At 42.7% G+C, this 17,070-nt stretch overlaps 1 protein-coding gene across 1 annotated transcript in view; it reads left to right on the forward strand.

Annotated features, from left to right (window-relative positions):
- LOC139350671 (lysine-specific demethylase RSBN1L-like) overlaps positions 1-17,070 on the forward strand; it is a 34,709-nt gene that overhangs the window by 11,123 nt on the left and 6,516 nt on the right. The window contains exons 3-6 of the mRNA XM_070992189.1: positions 2,142-2,707; positions 2,800-2,958; positions 11,370-11,507; positions 13,126-13,268. Of these exons, the coding sequence (XP_070848290.1) occupies positions 2,142-2,707; positions 2,800-2,958; positions 11,370-11,507; positions 13,126-13,268 (1,006 nt within the window). The remainder of the gene's footprint in view (positions 1-2,141; positions 2,708-2,799; positions 2,959-11,369; positions 11,508-13,125; positions 13,269-17,070) is intronic.

Raw genomic sequence — 17,070 nt, forward strand, 5'->3', positions numbered from 1 at the left:
GGTCTTTTACAAATTATGCATTTTCCCTTTATTCTGATATGTTAAAGACCAAAGTATTAATAAGGATACGAGTATGAAAATAACCATGAAGCCACTGTTGTTCCATAAGCTTTTATAGATATATTTGATTCAATGTTGGATTCAGTAATTCGATTCAAGTTGAGTCAAATCTGAATCATTATGGTGGCTCAGGCCTGGAAAACTATTGTATTTTGATTATGATTGTAATTTGTCTGTCTGTCAATAAACCCGTTGTCAGGGTTGCTGTATAAGGACAACAGAGATTCATAAACTCGCTGTACCTTCTGAGAGCTGCAATGAAGTTTATTTCTTTTGTGCACCGCTTCATTCGGCTCCTGACAAAAGAAAAAATTACAATTGCTGGTTTAGATCATCTTTTATTGAGGAGGGAGTAATCACTCAAACACTCGCAGGTGTTCCCCAAGTGGAAGTTTCAAGTGGAGCACAGACTTGAGTATAAAGCATAATAGGATCCATAAAACATATCAAAGAATAAAAAATATGCTAAAAATCACAGTTAAAGTCTTTCAGCTACGTGGAATCTGCCCACAGTAAACCATGAAAGAAGGAGCCATTGCTGGTCTGGCTTTTATTATACAGCAGCTGCGGGCACACAACACTCTCACAGATATTTGGCATAGCTGTCTGAATGTGTATTTGTACACTGATATTGCTTTTTGGTGCTTGGATCACAACAGACTATTAGATAAGTAGAATGTTGTTATTATCGCAGTCAGAAAATCATTTTAAAATGATGTTTTAGTACTAAAAAGAACAGATAAGGTAAAGTACAGTTAAGTACCTGTATTTGAAGTGTGCACAAGCATGACAGAGTTTATTACATTTCCCATCAGCATCGTGATGCGTGTACACACCTCACATATTTCCTTCGATTGATGGAGGTTAATGTCTGTGAGTAAAAACGTGTGCGTGTACATGTAGACAGAATTGGGGGAGGGGTGACTCGTGGGTTAAAGAGCTTTTGGATTAGTAGATTGGGCATTGTACTGCCAATACGTTCTTGCTGTTGCTCTCTTTATTGCTCTCACACACACATTATGTTTCTCTCTCTCTCTCTCTCTCTCTCTCTCTCTCTGCTGTTTTTTATTCTGTCTCATTCCTGCCTTATCTGGTGTTGAACGTGTGCAGGGTACGAACTAGACTGTGTGTGTGTGTGTGTCTGTGTGTGCGTGAATGAGATGATAGCTGATATTTGAATTGTGCTGAGGCAGCAGCACCTCTATCAAAGTAGCACATGTGCACACACACACATGAACAGTAAATGTATACATGTCGACACCCGCTCGCAGCCAGCAGCACGGTTTCAAATAAATGTGAGCAGCTCTGATACACACACACACACACACCCACAAATACATACAGTAGCGCTGTGCATAAATTTGCATGTTCCACTTTGTCTCGCCTCAGGCTTTCAAGACATAGTCTACCATGTACAGCATTATCTCTGTTCAGATATGCTACTCGAAAGCTTGTTCTCTCTTAGTCATATCTGCTTTTCTCAAGGGATTCCAATGCAGGGCTCTTCAATTTATTTTATGCATGCACCCCGGGAGATGCACGCCATCTGGGAAAAGCTATGAGTCATCTGTCTACACTTACTTAAAATAGTTAGGACTCATTAATTTTAGGTTTATTGTTTTTTAAAGAGGGAATCTGTCAGGTACCAGTTTGTTTTGATTCTTAAAAACTGTTAAACAAACAGTACAATGATATGGCCTAGAGTGTAATCAACACCTCATTTGCAGTTTTCTCTCTTCTTGTTTTTCCTTCCGTTGGACATTTCTGAGCTTTCGTCATTGCAAGAGAAGCCGATTCACTAAAGTGCAGTGAAAAGTGTCGTCTTACAGCAGGGAATGAAAAGGGCTGAGGATCGGTTTGTTGATCCATCACACATCAGACGGCAGACTTGAATAGATTTTCTTTCTTTCTTTTTAACAAAGCGTGCATGAATGATGTGTCTCCCAACTCCCTGCAAGCCTCAAAATTAGATTTTTTTTTTTTCATATTTTTGTGTTTATCTTTTAAGCATGTCCTCTCCTATGAAGTCTGTTCCCTCTAAGTAATAAGACGCTTCCATCTCTCTCTCCCTCTCCCTCCAGATGAAAAAGAGAAAGCCAAGATCAACTCAGAGGAGCTGCAAATCAAAAAAGTGAAGAAGAAAAAGAAGAAGAAACACAAAGAGGGGGAGAAGCACAAACGAGTGAAGATGTACCACCGCTCCTGCCAAACCGTGTGCGCTGGCCTCCTTCTCCTCCCACCTCCCACCTCTTCACCTCCATCCTCCAATTCGGCCCACAATTCCTCCCTGTCTCCATTTAAATCCCCTCTACCAGTTTACCCTTCACCTAACAACAAAACTGCACACCTCCTGCCTTCCTCCCTTCCTCTTGCCTCCAAATCGCTCTTTAACTCCTCTCTCCACAACACTTTGTCGTCTTCCATCAAGACGCCACAACCTTCCCCGATAAAACACCAGCCGCAGTGCACCTATCCTGGCATGGAGGGCCTGGAGTTTGCCCCATACATCCACATAGAGAACCAGCCTAACGGAGGGGCCCTGGTGGCCCATGCCTACACCTCCCAGCTCTCCTCTCTCTCTACGAGCCAGAGGCAGAGATTCGCCCAGGAGTTTGTCACCTTGGCTTTCAGTGAAGACTCATCCCAGGTACGGCTTAGATATTGATCAGATTGATCCATAGATGATGCCAGTTCCAATATTTAAATTAGTTGAATTGCTCTTCTCATCACGTTTTCCAGGCAGCTCATTATGTCATGGGAATTGTCCATGGAGAAGCCACCTACCTGCCAGACTTCTTGGACTACTTCTCGAATAAATTCCCCTCAGTTCCAGTCAAAATGGAAATACTGGGAAAGAAGGACATAGAAACTACCACTATGGCTAATTTCTACTCTCAGGTCAGTCAGACACAATCATACACATGGAAACATCAGTTATCTGAAAAATGGATTTGCAGATTGCATTTCCAAGCCTCTTATTTTCTTTCCTCTGTGTATCATCTCTTTGGCTGAGTATCACAGCCGTCAGAGAACACAGGACCTTTTGACCTGTTAAATGATTCATGCAATAGGAGGTTGTCTGATGAGAAAGTCCCAAAAGTTTATCTTGTTGTGATGAAGCTGCTTGATGCAGGAAGTGTAATTTTAGGTCATGTGATGGAGGGCACCTGTGTAGGTGGAGCGGAACAGGAAAAGATGATGGCAACTGTCTACACAGCATTTTTTTTTGTTGTTGTTTTTGTAGGCAAACACACGGGAAGAGATGGAGGCTGAGCAAAGAGCCATTAAATCTTTTTGTGTTGCACACACACAGACAGTAGTTTCTGTTTAAAACGTGTCATGTTGCTGGCTCTGGTGTTGTGCAGGGAGAAAGTCTGGCTCTAGACTCTGCGGCTCTGTGTCTTTTGTGTGCTTTTGTGGTTTTTATGAATTCAGCTTGGTAATGGTGCACATGCATGTGAGACGTCAGTTATTTGTTGTTATTTGCTCCCAGAAACTTCTAACTGCCAGAAGTTGATTCCAACTCCCACATGATATGTAAAAATGCCCCCATTTGGTTCAGGTCACATAGGGTGCAGTTTGGTGAAGAAGTTCTATTCATCATAAAATGCTGCTTTGTTGTCAAATATATGAAGTGCAGCTTTGTTGGCTTATCATTCGGATTTGGTGGAGAGCAAGAGACATTCCTCCAACTCTGGCCCGGTCTATAGATGATTTGGAGAAGTCTTTTTCTTTATTCTTATTATTTATCATGGAGTTTGTGTGTGTGAGTGTTATGGATTAAAGAATCATTTAGTTAATCCTGATGTCTTCTTAATTCAGTCCATTATTGCACAAGCAATATGTTACCTTTTGTCATCCAGTTTTACCTTTTTATGGCATGCATACACAGCATTTAAGAGGTTTTGTGTGTAAAGCCATTGCATATACAGTATACATAGCAGAGAGTAGGAACACTGGTAGCCAGCGCTTTTTATCTTAAAAAACAAAGATCAATGTAGAAGGGAGCCAGATGGGTAAAGAGAAACTCAGATGGATGGAGAGATGGGTGGAAGATTTAGATGCAGTACATATTGAGGAAGAGGATGAAGGGATGCTGGGGGAAGCGAGAGAGATCGATTGGAGGCAAAGACTGGATGACTGCTGTGTGCGGAGGAAGAAGTCGTATTGTCAGTGTTTTAACCATCTGCTTGAAGCATCTGCCTCCATCTGTCCAGTGTAAAACAGCTTTTGGCATTTATACTGATGTCTGATTTCTCGGATTAAACAACAATGTTAACAACTACGACACAGATGTATGGAGTGCTCGGGTCGGGGCTGCTCTCCAGAGAGGAAACGGAAAGAAAGAAAACAAGATATTTAGAGAGTGAAAAGAAAAGTCATGAGAGATACAAGGGGTGACAGCAAAAGCAAAGAGGCTAAATAAGAAAAAAAGATGAGAAGAAGAGGTTGATATAAGAATAGGATGGTGACAGAAAAGGAAGCGGGAAGTAAAATTATAGCCTGTGAGAGACGTCTGCTGTCAGGAAGGCTAGAGAAGGTGTTCTTTTCAAAAAGGCACAAGCATGAATGCTTCTGTAGTTGGACACAACCTTTTGAGGACAACTGGAAAAACAAGAAGTGCGTGTCGCTGTTGGTGTCTGTCTGGATTGTCTCCTCTGAGCACAGCGACACAGCGAGACCTCTTCATTTACAGTTGTCCCATGTCTATAGTTCACTAATGAAAAGCCTTTTGTTGCCTCAAACCTCCTGAGTGCCTTTGTGTAGAGATACCGCCTGCTCTTTTTCAATGAGAGTGCAGGCAGCACCAGCCAGCACGCTGTGTGAACGCCTGTGTGTGTGGTACTACAGGTAGAGGGTAGAGCAGTCTATGCTCTCTATCGCTCTCCTTCTGGCTATTTTTTTCTCCCTATGAAATATTCATAATGTTATTCCGCGTGTTTGTTTCAGTTTTGGCCAGTTCCGCTTCAACAAACACACCCTTGAACCCTGTGTGCGTCTGAATAAACACAATCCAGATAATGAACGAGTTAAACATCGAAACGGCCCGTTGTTGAAATTGACTTTCCCCTGCAGAAACCTGTGTCCCGAACTGTCCCTTTAAGAGTAGTGTTCCTCGCAGGGCTAACGTCATTGTCCGCTGGTCTTGTTAATTTTTTTCCCTCCCTCCTACCTCTCAGCAGTGACCTTGGGAGGTAGACATACAGTCCACACACACACACAGATGTGAGCATACACAGCACAGGTGTACACACACACACACACACACACACACACACACACACACACACACACACACACACACACACACACACACACACACACACACACACACACACACACACACACAGATTAATGATTTGTCTTTCCACAGTTCTTCTCTGCCGTTCTTTCTCTCCAGCTCTCCTCTCCCTTTTTTGTGTCTCCCTCCCTCTGTGTTCGCCTGTCTCTCACTCTTTCATCCCTCCACTCTCTATGTTGCTGCTCTGTTGTTTGCTTCCAATTGCAAATGACTGGACAGCTTGTTTTTGCAGCACATTTGTGCGTGCACGCTGTGTGACAGAAAAATAAGACGAGACTGTGGACATTTGCATTTACTTGTTTTTTTTGTTCCTGTCTGACGTGCGTGTAGATTTGATTCTCAGTATTACACATCTCATGTGGGCTGCTGGAATATGAGACACAGTCACCCACGCACCTCTCTGTGTTCAACTTACATATATTACAGTGGATAATCAGCTGTGTGTGCGAGATATGCTGTGTAGAATTTGACTGCGGGTATCAAAGTTGCTTTGCTGCTGCTCGGGCTGCGTGAGAGTATTTTGTATTCAGTACCTGACTGAAGGCATTTTCAGTGGCGCGAAGGATTATAGAAGATTACAGCACTCCATTTTCTCAGGGCAAGTATAGCCCGACAGTCAATACATGAGGTGCTTCAACAGTGAGGTAATTTGCTCTTTCTTGTTGAGTCACTGAGTGTAATAATATCTGAAGATTAATACAAAGCGATGAGCAGACTGCTGCTTTTTAATGTTATATTAATCTGAGCTCATGTGCTCATATGCTCATAGATGTGTGAGAACATTCACGACAAAGCCCCATGCGCAAACCAGTTATCAGCTAGCATGTTTAGGAGCATTACTGGACAAAGGATCTCATTTGCTAGAGAAAATATATTATAATACAGAGAATTCTGTGGCACATTTAATCGTAGCTGTTCTGTTAGATCAGCGTTTCCCAACTCCGGTCCTCGGCCCCCCTGCCCTGCATGTTTTAGATGTTTCCTGCTCCAACACACCTGATTCAAATGAGCGGGTTGTTATCAAGCCACTGCAGAGCTTGATGACGAGCCGATCGTTTGAATCAGGTGTGTTAGAGGAAGGAAACATCTAAATCATGCAGGGCAGGGGGGCCGAGGACCGGAGTTGGGAAACACTGCGTTAGATGATATAATGAAGTTGAAAAGGTCATTCTGGTTCCCCTTAGAACAAGGATTTAACAGGTCTTGGTGTGTTCTAGTAGAGGATCAGATATGAGACCAGTCTGTGTTGGAGATATTAACCAGTGCACCAAAGAGATAGATTTATTAGACATGTTTTATCAACAGAATATTATGTTAATCAGATGAAAGGATAAGACAACAATATTTGTCTTATCCAATTTCACTGACAGCCAAAGAGATAAAGTTTATACTCTTGCTAATTATTTTTCCATTCAGTGATTTCTTGCATAATAACACCTGTTGATTCTGAGAGAAAGGTGATGAGACTACAGAGTATGTTTTCTGTCTGCATAAATTAGTGCCTGTTCAAGCTGGAGTATTCATTTATTCTGTTGAGTAAACATCTTTTTCATCGTAGTAGGTCAGGCCCGATGAGCAAATGGAAGAACGAGCTAAATCTACTTGCAAACTACCGGCTAGCATGCCGATTTGATTAAGCATGGCCATGTTAGGCTGTCACAAGGAGGAAGCATGACTGAAACTCGTACCATGACTGGCTCCTTGTCTGTGGGGAAATCCCTTATGCTGCTCTCCATTTGAAAACACATGTTTCATTGTACATCGGATGACAGTTCACGGTTTCAGGGTCATCACAGCCACCTTCAGCTTATTTGACTCTAGCTCCAGTCTGCACCACTGTAGACATCCTGCTCCTACACTTTTCATGCACTGTAAACTGGAGGCAGAACCGTCGCACTCGGCCTCCAAACCGTCTCCAACACGGTGTTTACAAAACAAGTCTGGACTTTGTGTCTCACACTGCATCGTTTAAAACAGCGCTTAAGGTTTGACACAGTCCTGGTGTCCATTTAAATGAAAGCAGCCATTACATTATGTTAATTCAAAGCGTGTCTGTGCAGTCACATGCCTGCGTTGTGTGGGTAAGCCGAGGGAGAGATTACGTAAGAAAAGTTTTGAAAAGCAATTGTGTATGAGGCACCAGTCAGCAGCCAGAAGCTCTGTTGTGACGCAGGCACAGTAATGGACTAAGAGACTTAGCACACTAGAGACTGACTGGACATAATGACTCAGAAAGAGTGACACAGACAGCTGGGGAGGGAGAGGAAGACAGGCTTACAGAGGTCAGGAAGAGTAGCGAGATGATGCCCTGACATGAACTCAGCCGGAGAGAGCAAAGGATGTGTTGAGGAGAGGATGGAAAGTTGTGATAGAATTAACAAGTGGTTACAGCTGCTGAACCAGAGATGGAAAGGAGACCAGGAAAGAGAGAGAGGCTTGATCTAATAGACTTCCCACTGGGGACGCGGTATTATGAGGGGAAGAGGAGGAGATGGAGAGGCTGACAGAGACCAGGGGAAAAATAGATCATCTGAGTAAAACAGTGAGAGGAGAGTAAAGAGGGAGCAAGTTAGACTTAAAGATAAGTGACGGCAGTGGAGAAATGACAGTGATGATAATTATATATAATAATGCCAGCTTTTTAATTCTGACAATCTGCAGACCTGGAATACCAAATGAGATGCAGTGAATTTAGATAATGGTCCAGGGGGAGGAGAGAAAAATGATTTGTCTCTTCTCCTCTTTTGCGAACAGAATTTTTATTGTTCAGCTTGTATTTATTCATGGTCTTGGTTTTTTTGTGCAGATGGCTCTGCCTTTTTTAAATGGACCTTATGATCAGGTTTAACAGTGAAAGAAACGTGTGCGTTAACACGTATGCAGAAGCAAGGAAGGACCGAAGCATGTTGAACAGCCCCACTCGGGGGAAGTCTGTCACATTTCCTGCTTCCTTCTGCGTGCCTTCACTTATTATAGACAAGCTGTGTGTGTTTGAGTGTGTGAGTGAATCACAGGCTGTTAAATTTATCCGTTCAATCGCGGCAGAGGAAGCGTTTCTTAATGCTCCTCCTGTGATAGTGAGAGACTGTTCTCTTTGTTGACAGCACGGGGGTTATTCTGCTGTTAAATTATGCGTTGGGTAAACACACAAACTCACCGACACACACACACACACACACACACACACACACACACACACACACACACGCGGAAAATAGACGCTCATAAGTACACACAGTTATAAGTATGCAGGCAGATGAATGGGTGCACGCATGCTGGCAGAGACACATTGTGTGCACACATGGATTCAAATGCCTTCATGCTTACAAGCGTTTGTGTGCTTCCACAAACACACTTTCCTCTCAGTATCTAGGTCATTGACTCAGTGAGACTATTTAAAGTTGTGATGTGTTTACGTGTGCGCGAGTGAGTGTTTCAAGCTTTTCGTCGTCATCATCTTGTGAGGATGTCACACAGTGTCGGGGCGCAGATGCAGTGAAATGAAGTGAACGGATCAAGTCAACTCCAATAGGCAGTTATTTGATGCATGTAATTAGACCAATTTGCAAGTGAACAAACAAAACACATTACCGCTGATGAGACAGCTGACAGGAAATTAATCAACGACAATTTTGATAATCTGTCAATCTTTTAAGTCATGTGTCAAACAAAAATGCCAGACGTTTGCTGGTTCCAGCTTTGGGGCGGATTTGCTGTGTTTAATATCGCTTTAAAGTCAATATTTTGTGAAATTTTATATGCTAAACTGTCCATTAATTAATTAATCATAAACATTATCTAAATATTAACTGGCAAAGAAAGCAATTCTTATTACATGCTACCAAACATCACTATCCATATCCAGTATCTGTCGCGTATAGTCTCAACAAATGTTGAAATATTTTAATGTTAGCTCAACATTACAGATGATTAAAGATGATTGTGAAGAGCTGAAATTAGCCGTGTCTGTTGTGGTGAGTTGTTATTTTGATCTCAACTTGCCACCATCATTGACCCCATAATCCAGGTTTTATGGCCAGTCACCCCTAATTATCCAGCCTGCATAAATAGTCTGGACCAACAGCATTTCCTTATTAAAAGCAACACCATGCAAGAAATGGCTGACACGCACACGCAGACACAGACACACACACGCCTGAGAGCTGCCGTGAACTACAGATCTTGCACGATCAGCCTCTGAGCAGCAGTTTTGGGGATTTAGTGCCTTGCTCAAGGACACTCCTGAGAGCTGTGGAGCACCTTCCCCTTCAGTCTTTTTCCAATTCATTGTTTCCATCTTCATTACTTCACCTCCCTCACCTCTCGTCCTCCCTTCTTTTCACACTCCCTCTCGTTTGTCTCTTTAACTGCTTTACCTTTTCTCTGTTTTATCTTATATCTCCTCCTCTGTTGTCCCCTTTTCTCCTTCGCCTATTTTTCTGGCCTTTCTCCTTATTACCTTCCAAAAAATCCTGTTGTCTTCATTGTCTCCTACCGACCCTCTTCCCTCCTCATTCCCCTTTGAGGTTTTTCCATTCACCCCTCCACTTTTTGTCTATCTTTGTCTTCTCTGTCCCCCTACATTTGTCTTTTCTCTTTCACAGCTTGTTTTCCTAAACTTTCTTTTCCTCCTCTTCCTCTCAACACTTCTCTCCATCTGTCTCTCTTTCCCCCATTCTTTCTCGCTTTCTCCTCCCTCTGGCCCGTCGCTCTTCCCCCCTCTCTCTCTTTATCTCTGCCTTGTTGTCAAGCGGTGACTCACTAGAGGCGAGCAGCCAAGGATCTGGCCAACACACACACACACACACACACACACACACACACACACACACACACACACACACACACACACACACATCCTGATCAGCCAAGAGTACAGCATGCAGGCCACATGCTGCACGTATTGCACACACACACACACACACACACACACACACACACACACACACACACACACACACACACACACACACACACACACACACACACACACACAAGAGACTGTTGAGGGCCAAGGGTATGAGAGACAGGTCAGATACACACACACACACACACACACACACACACACACACACACACTATGCTCTGTCACCCAAGTGAAGAGCAGCAAACAGTCTGTTGAGTCACACTGGTGGAGCAGAAACATCAAGTGAAACCACCAACACACACACACACACACACACACACGTGCATGTACAGTGTCTGTTTTGACACCCAGTATTGATTAGAAGCTTCCAGGTCAGTGTTCGGTTTTGTGTTCTCCTGTTGTCTTATCAAACCATATTAAATGCATATATGTTGTATAAACATTCACGCTGCAGCCCACTGGTCAAGCCTGTGAAGGGTACACATCTAACAACCCAGGAAAAAACGTTTCATTCTGAAATGTTAGGAATGTCGTATTGATTTTCCCTCATTAATACCACTGTATAGACTAAAAAAAGGCCTCCATAGAGAAATTTGTTTAAATTTGTTGACTTTTTCCCTTATTTTATTATTGGGTATTTTATTCCTTTTTTATTTTGTATTTGTTTCAACCATGTGCAGCACATGAAAAGTTGTTATGGGGTCACAAGCAAAACAAGATATTAAGACCACTGACAAAAATATTAAATGTCTTCGATTACATTCAGGATGTCTTAGTTCAACTGGGACGTGACAGTTCTCTCCTGCAGTTGCTGTTATCCTCTCACAATATTTGAGCTGTAGTATGTGTAACTTAATCTTCTAGTTGTATAAAAAATAAACTCGTGATTGACAAAGCTGGGTTGTACTGGAAACCTGAATTGAAAATATTATAATGCCTCAGTGTGTGGGCTTTTCATTAAGGAACATTAAAATACGGGCATCTGTACGCTTTCAGCTAAACACTGAGGGAAAAGCTGAATAAAAACATATTTTTGATTAGAACTGAGCCGTGCCGAGTAATTGATGTCACCCACATGCTGCGATGTGTTAAAACAATAATATCATTATGTAACATTGTGTTTCCCCTGTGCTTCTGCAGGTGAAGAAAACATACAGCAATGGTACGTATAGAGCCGGGGCCATGAGGCAGATCAGCCTGGTGGGAGCCGTGGATGAGGAGGTCGGGGATTATTTCCCAGAATTCCTCGGCATGCTGGAGGAGTCACCCTTCCTGAAGGTGAGTCAGGATGGGATGAGTATCAGTAATACTAATCAGCTACACAATGTGCGGATGCACAGTGAATAGGAAAGTGACGGAGGTGTTCAGATAGGCATTGCATTATACAGAAGAAGCAAAGAATGAAGGAAAGCTGATGCGCTTGAACTTAAACTATAATTTTTCTCGTTAGTGTCAGCAAATCCTGTGAAAAGATCGAAACTGACCTTTTGACTTCCTGTCTGCTGCCCTCAGCTGCAACCCCATTTGTTTCTACTGAAGACATGTTGGAGACTAGTTTTTATTATTATCATCAACACACATACTAGGAGCTATTCTCAGCGTGGGAATCATACCCATTCAGTGGACTAATGAGTGTACATTACAGTAATCATGTTCACGGTAATGGAGGACAAGTCGGCCTGTTCAACACTGAGGCTCTTTGTTGTGTTTTTAATCATTTTTCCAATAGAGCTCTATGCTATATCAGACTTTTGGATACACAGATATAAATGTATATCAAAACTTGATAGGATAGAAATATAATTAATGTGGCTAATTAAGAAGAGAAGTGCACAATTCGGTCATCATCCTATTCTCTCAGCATCTACAAATCCTCAACTTTACCTTTTACTATGTAATTCAGTCAGTCTAATGCCACACTGCAAGACATAGCTTTAATCCATTGTCTAGAATAAGGTAGCTGACTTAGTTGCATGTGTGTAGCTGTGATTGGATGTGGGATTATTCTTTGAGGAGAAGAAGAAGTCTACGCATCTACATACATGCTTCACCATGTGCTAATATTTGATCCAAGGTATTGAAACAAGACTCATCCGGGCCTCCTCCCTCATATTATAACATCACACTCTATTGGGGGATTAGTTCAGAGGTTATGTGACAGTGTTCAGTTGGCTGATATTGTGCCATAAAACACCTTCTCACTGAAATATAAAGTAGGCTTTGCTTACTCCAGGCACAATTTACTTGCTTGTAACTCAGAAATAGTCTATTTATTGTAAATGTCTGGTAATACTATAAACTAGATATTCCCAAATATTTTGATGCATTTACACCACTTATTATTTGGAAATGCCATAAATTGAACAGATGGCGACATACTGCGAGACACAAACATCAACAACGCACCTAATATTCTCAGTGGTGGCTGGCAAAGAAAAGGCGTTAAGTGGCGTGTCAGAGTGATTAGTCGCAGCTTCCAGCTTCAGCTCCATTCGTGCTGGTTCTCTTTTTAATGTGTCTGCACGGGAACAGACCACCAAAACACTGTCTGTACTGCTGTCCCTGTAATGCTGGAATGACAAGCTTTTCTTCTGTTTGCTATTCTGTGTTGACACTTCAAATCTCCTGCATGCCAGTGTGGAGGAGTGGCGTCGTATACTGCATATCAAAAGACGCACATCCTCTGGCGCTCTTCTATCTGTCGAGGGCTTTGGCTCTGATTCCGCGCCCTCTGAAGCATCTCAGGCGCCACTGACAAGTTTTCTCACGCATGAGATTTTGGGAATCTGTGGAATAAATAAAATACTTGATGAACAGCTGAGGAAGTCAGGGAGGTGCTCACACACCGCTTTGATTCTTTTCCCTCATGCCGTCTCTTCTGTCTGTCTGGCTGCAGCGGACTCTTCCGTGGGGAACGTTCTCCAGTCTGAGGCTGATGAATCCCACAGAGAGCGACGACGGTCCAATAATGTGGGTCAGACCTGGAGAACAGATGATACCTGTAGCTGATATACCAAAGTCCCCTTTTAAAAGAAAGCGGTGAGTCCAGCTGCAAATAATACAACGACACACACAAGTGATGACAGCCAACACTTTGGATCCTCCTTAAGCACTGCTATGAGACAGCGACAGAATTAACAGCGATTTTGGTCTCTGTGAATGTTGTTTGCACTGGCTGCAAGTCTCAGTGGTCTGTGTGTGTGTGTGTGTCCCTCATTGAGCCAGCTGTACAGCCCATGAGGAGCGATTATGGAAAAACAGCATCAAAACACACTCACACATTTGAAGCAGCAGCCGTGGTAGCAGCATGAAGCTTTGTTGTAGCCGAGCAGCGCCGGATGAGGCAATTACACCCTCTCTGTTTGTCTCTGTCACAGTGTCATTGTTGCTTACACATAAGCTGTGTCTCCCACATACACACACACACACACGATTTCTGTGAGGGAGACCACTGGCGAGAATACATGTGTGTGTTTGTGTGCGGTGTGTGTGGCTCTCCACTCAGATGAGATCATCATTATGTTAATAGAGTCTACATCAGATGCCACTTCACGTGGCAGCCGACCAAGTGCGGAACAACACACACCGCACACGTTCCCTCCACACAGCACTTATTTCTCTCTTGTCTCAGTAGTAAAAAATGTAATTTCAGATTTTGGAGCTGAACCGATCAGTCGATCAACAGAAAAAATTTGTCAATCGAGTCATTGTTCACATTACCTACTCCCTGCTTCCAGCTTCTAATTTGTGAAGATTTGCTGCTTTTCTCTGATTTGTATGAGTTGCGAATCGGCTGGTGATGGGTGTCTCAACGGTGTTTGTGTTTGTGTGTGTGTGTGTGTGTGCTGTCAGAGGGACTCGTCCAACAGCTGGTGCTGAAAGATTTTTTTTTTTTATAGAGACACGGATGGCTGGATAGAAAGAGAGAGAGAGATGGTTAAACTACTCCCTTCTCCTCTTTGTTCGTGTCCTGTCTCGTTCCATCACTCCATCATAAATTACTATGAGATATGAATCCAAAGTGACATCTGCAAACCAAGGTGTACTCTTCTCAAATGTTTCCCCTTTTTGCTCCCACATGTCTCCTCAATCTCTCACTCCCCTCCTCGTCCAAACTCTCTTCTCTTTTTCTTTCATCCACTCCTCCCACCCCCTCATTTCTCTGTCCTTAGCCTGTTGCTACCTCTTAACATCTGCCCTGTCTCTCCTTCTCCATCTTTCTTACGATCTGTCCTCTGTTTCCTCCTCTTGACCTCTCTTTCCCGCTTTAAGTTGATTTATTGCAGAGTTACTGTGCTGGTATTTTCAGGAACTGTAAGAGTGTGTTTAAAGAAAACACATATATTAAATATACCATGGCAGTCCAAGTGTTTTTCTGCCTGTGTGTAGAAAGAAAAAGACATAAAACCAGTGTGAGAGAGAAGGACGAGACCATGTCTGCGGTTTGACCGTATCTCTTTGCATCACTCAGCCTCTTTTTCTTGGCGGTTTCAGTGAAAAGGTCAAGCTGTTATGCATTTCTGACAGCAGTGAGACTCTCAGTCTGAGAATTCAGCTTGATTATAGTGGTCAGATGATGAAAATAAACCAAAATATTTCAGCTTTTAGTCAAAGAGCGCCATGCTGCCAGACATTTACAATAATTGCATAGTAACGGCAGCAGCCTCGGCCAGCAGGACAGAGGTCTGACACAGAACATGCCGTTCCTGTTTAGGTACAAATGGCATGACGGATGACAGCCGAGTCCATCAGGAGCCGCGTGGCTGTCAGCCTGCTCAGTCTCAAGTACGGTTTAAATGATTAGTCAATTAATCAATTGACAGAAGATTGATAAGCAGCTATTTTGATAAGCAGTTAATCATCTGAGTCACTTTTGAAGCAAAAACTTGATTCCAGCTTCCCAATATGAGGATTTGCTGCTTTTCTCTATTAGATTTAATTGCTAATTGACTGTGGACTGTGAGTAATGGTGATGGATTGTTTTTTGACTTGTCATACCCTAAACAAATAATCAATTAACAGAGGTAACAGTTGGCAGGTCAATCAGTAATAATCACTAGTTACAGCCCCTGTGAAACATGATGTCCAACCTTTTTTTTAGGACAGTGTGCTGTCGCTTTAAGATGTACATTAACGGTGATTGTCGTCAGAGATCGTGGTTCCCTCTGTCTCCCTTTCTCCCTCTGCTTTACGCTCCTTTTTATTCCTGCCTTATCCCCCTGCTCGCCTCCTGCTTCCCTCCTTTATCTCCTCTCTCCCACTCATCTCTTCCTCTCAGTCTCCTCGCTTATCCGCCCCCCCCCCCCCACTTTATTTGCCCATAAATGCACAGGAATCTGCCCTGACGACTTGGTGCAGTCCACACACACCGACACACTGCACACTGACATACATGGTGCCGGAACAACAGGACCTCACATATAGAGGACGGTTGAAGATAGTCGAGTTGAAAGATCACTCTGGATGTGCACGTTCAGCACTCCTCCCTTTACACTCTCTTCTTTTCAGTGTTTCACTTACCAGATTCCCGGTTTTACATTCATTACTGTCAGCCTGCAGTCAGCTCAGACACACTGAGCTGTGTGTGTGTGTGCGTGTGTGTGTTTTCATTTCCCCCTACTCTCTGTACTATTTTCCTCTGCTTCTTTCTTCCTCTTCCACCAGCTCCTGCCTCTCTCCTCTTATCTCCGAATGAATGAATGCACAATTAAGTGTTGAGCACGAGTAGTCTCACTGCCGTTCTGTCTGTGTGTGTGTGTGTATGTGTGTGTGTCTGTGTTACGCTCTCGAAGGAATCTCTCACAGACTCTGTGTGTGTGTGTGTGTGTGTGTGTGTGTGTGTGTGTGTGTGTGTGTGTGTGTGTGTGTGTGTGTGTGTGTGTGTGTGTGTGTGTGTGTGTGTGTGTGTGTGTGTGTGTGTGTGTGTGTGTGTGTTTATACTCTTGTTTGAATCTGACTGCAGCTCCAGTGTGAGTCACTGATCCAGTAGTGAGCTGACTGCAGTACTTCTATTGTTTGGCAGCATGGCTTCATGCACGCAGACTGAGAAGCTGAGCGGTTGTACCTGTTAACTCGTTTTTTACTTTCCATTAGTTAAAATGCAACTGGATGCCTTTCATAAATGTTTCCAAGAGGATATTACTGATGTAGAATTTTTCGTTCTCCTTTTCCTGTTAGCTGTGAATTTAAATGGACGCCATATTGATCATGTAATGAAAGTCGTTTTTGCCGAGAGCAAACATGGAAAAAAAAAGATTTGCATGGGAAGAAAAGATATTGGATGTAAAGGTAGAAAAAGCTCATATCTGCAGACAGTAACTCTTGTTTTTCAGTGTGCTGTGAAACATTTAGTCAGGATTACTGAAAACTGTTTTACTGAATACACATTGATGTGTGTTTTCATCCTCTATGTCACAGCTGCTCCAGGGCTGCAGCCAACATTTACATTCATCATCTTTTTTTTTTTTTTTTCACTAATCATTTATAAAGTGTGAGAAAAAAGATACCTGTTGGATTTTCCCAGAACTTAAAGCTACACACTTCAGTTTGCCTTTTTGGTCACAAAACACAAGTAGATCCACTTTACAATCATATTAAATCAGAGAGGAAAGCAGCAAAGTCTCACATTTAAGACATTGGAACCAGCAAATGACATTTGATTCTTGATAAATGGCACAAATTTTTTATCAAAACAGCAGCTGTTTTTCTAACTGTCGACTAGTCAATCAGGTAGTCGTTTCAGCCCTGATATGCTGTCAAAGAGGTGAAATTAGTCAATTAGCTGATGAGTTAATCAACAGGAAGTGAATCAGCGATTATTTTGCTAATTGATTAATTGTAT

The sequence above is a fragment of the Chaetodon trifascialis genome, chromosome 22, assembly GCF_039877785.1.
Source record: "Chaetodon trifascialis isolate fChaTrf1 chromosome 22, fChaTrf1.hap1, whole genome shotgun sequence".
Taxonomy (NCBI): domain Eukaryota; kingdom Metazoa; phylum Chordata; class Actinopteri; order Chaetodontiformes; family Chaetodontidae; genus Chaetodon; species Chaetodon trifascialis.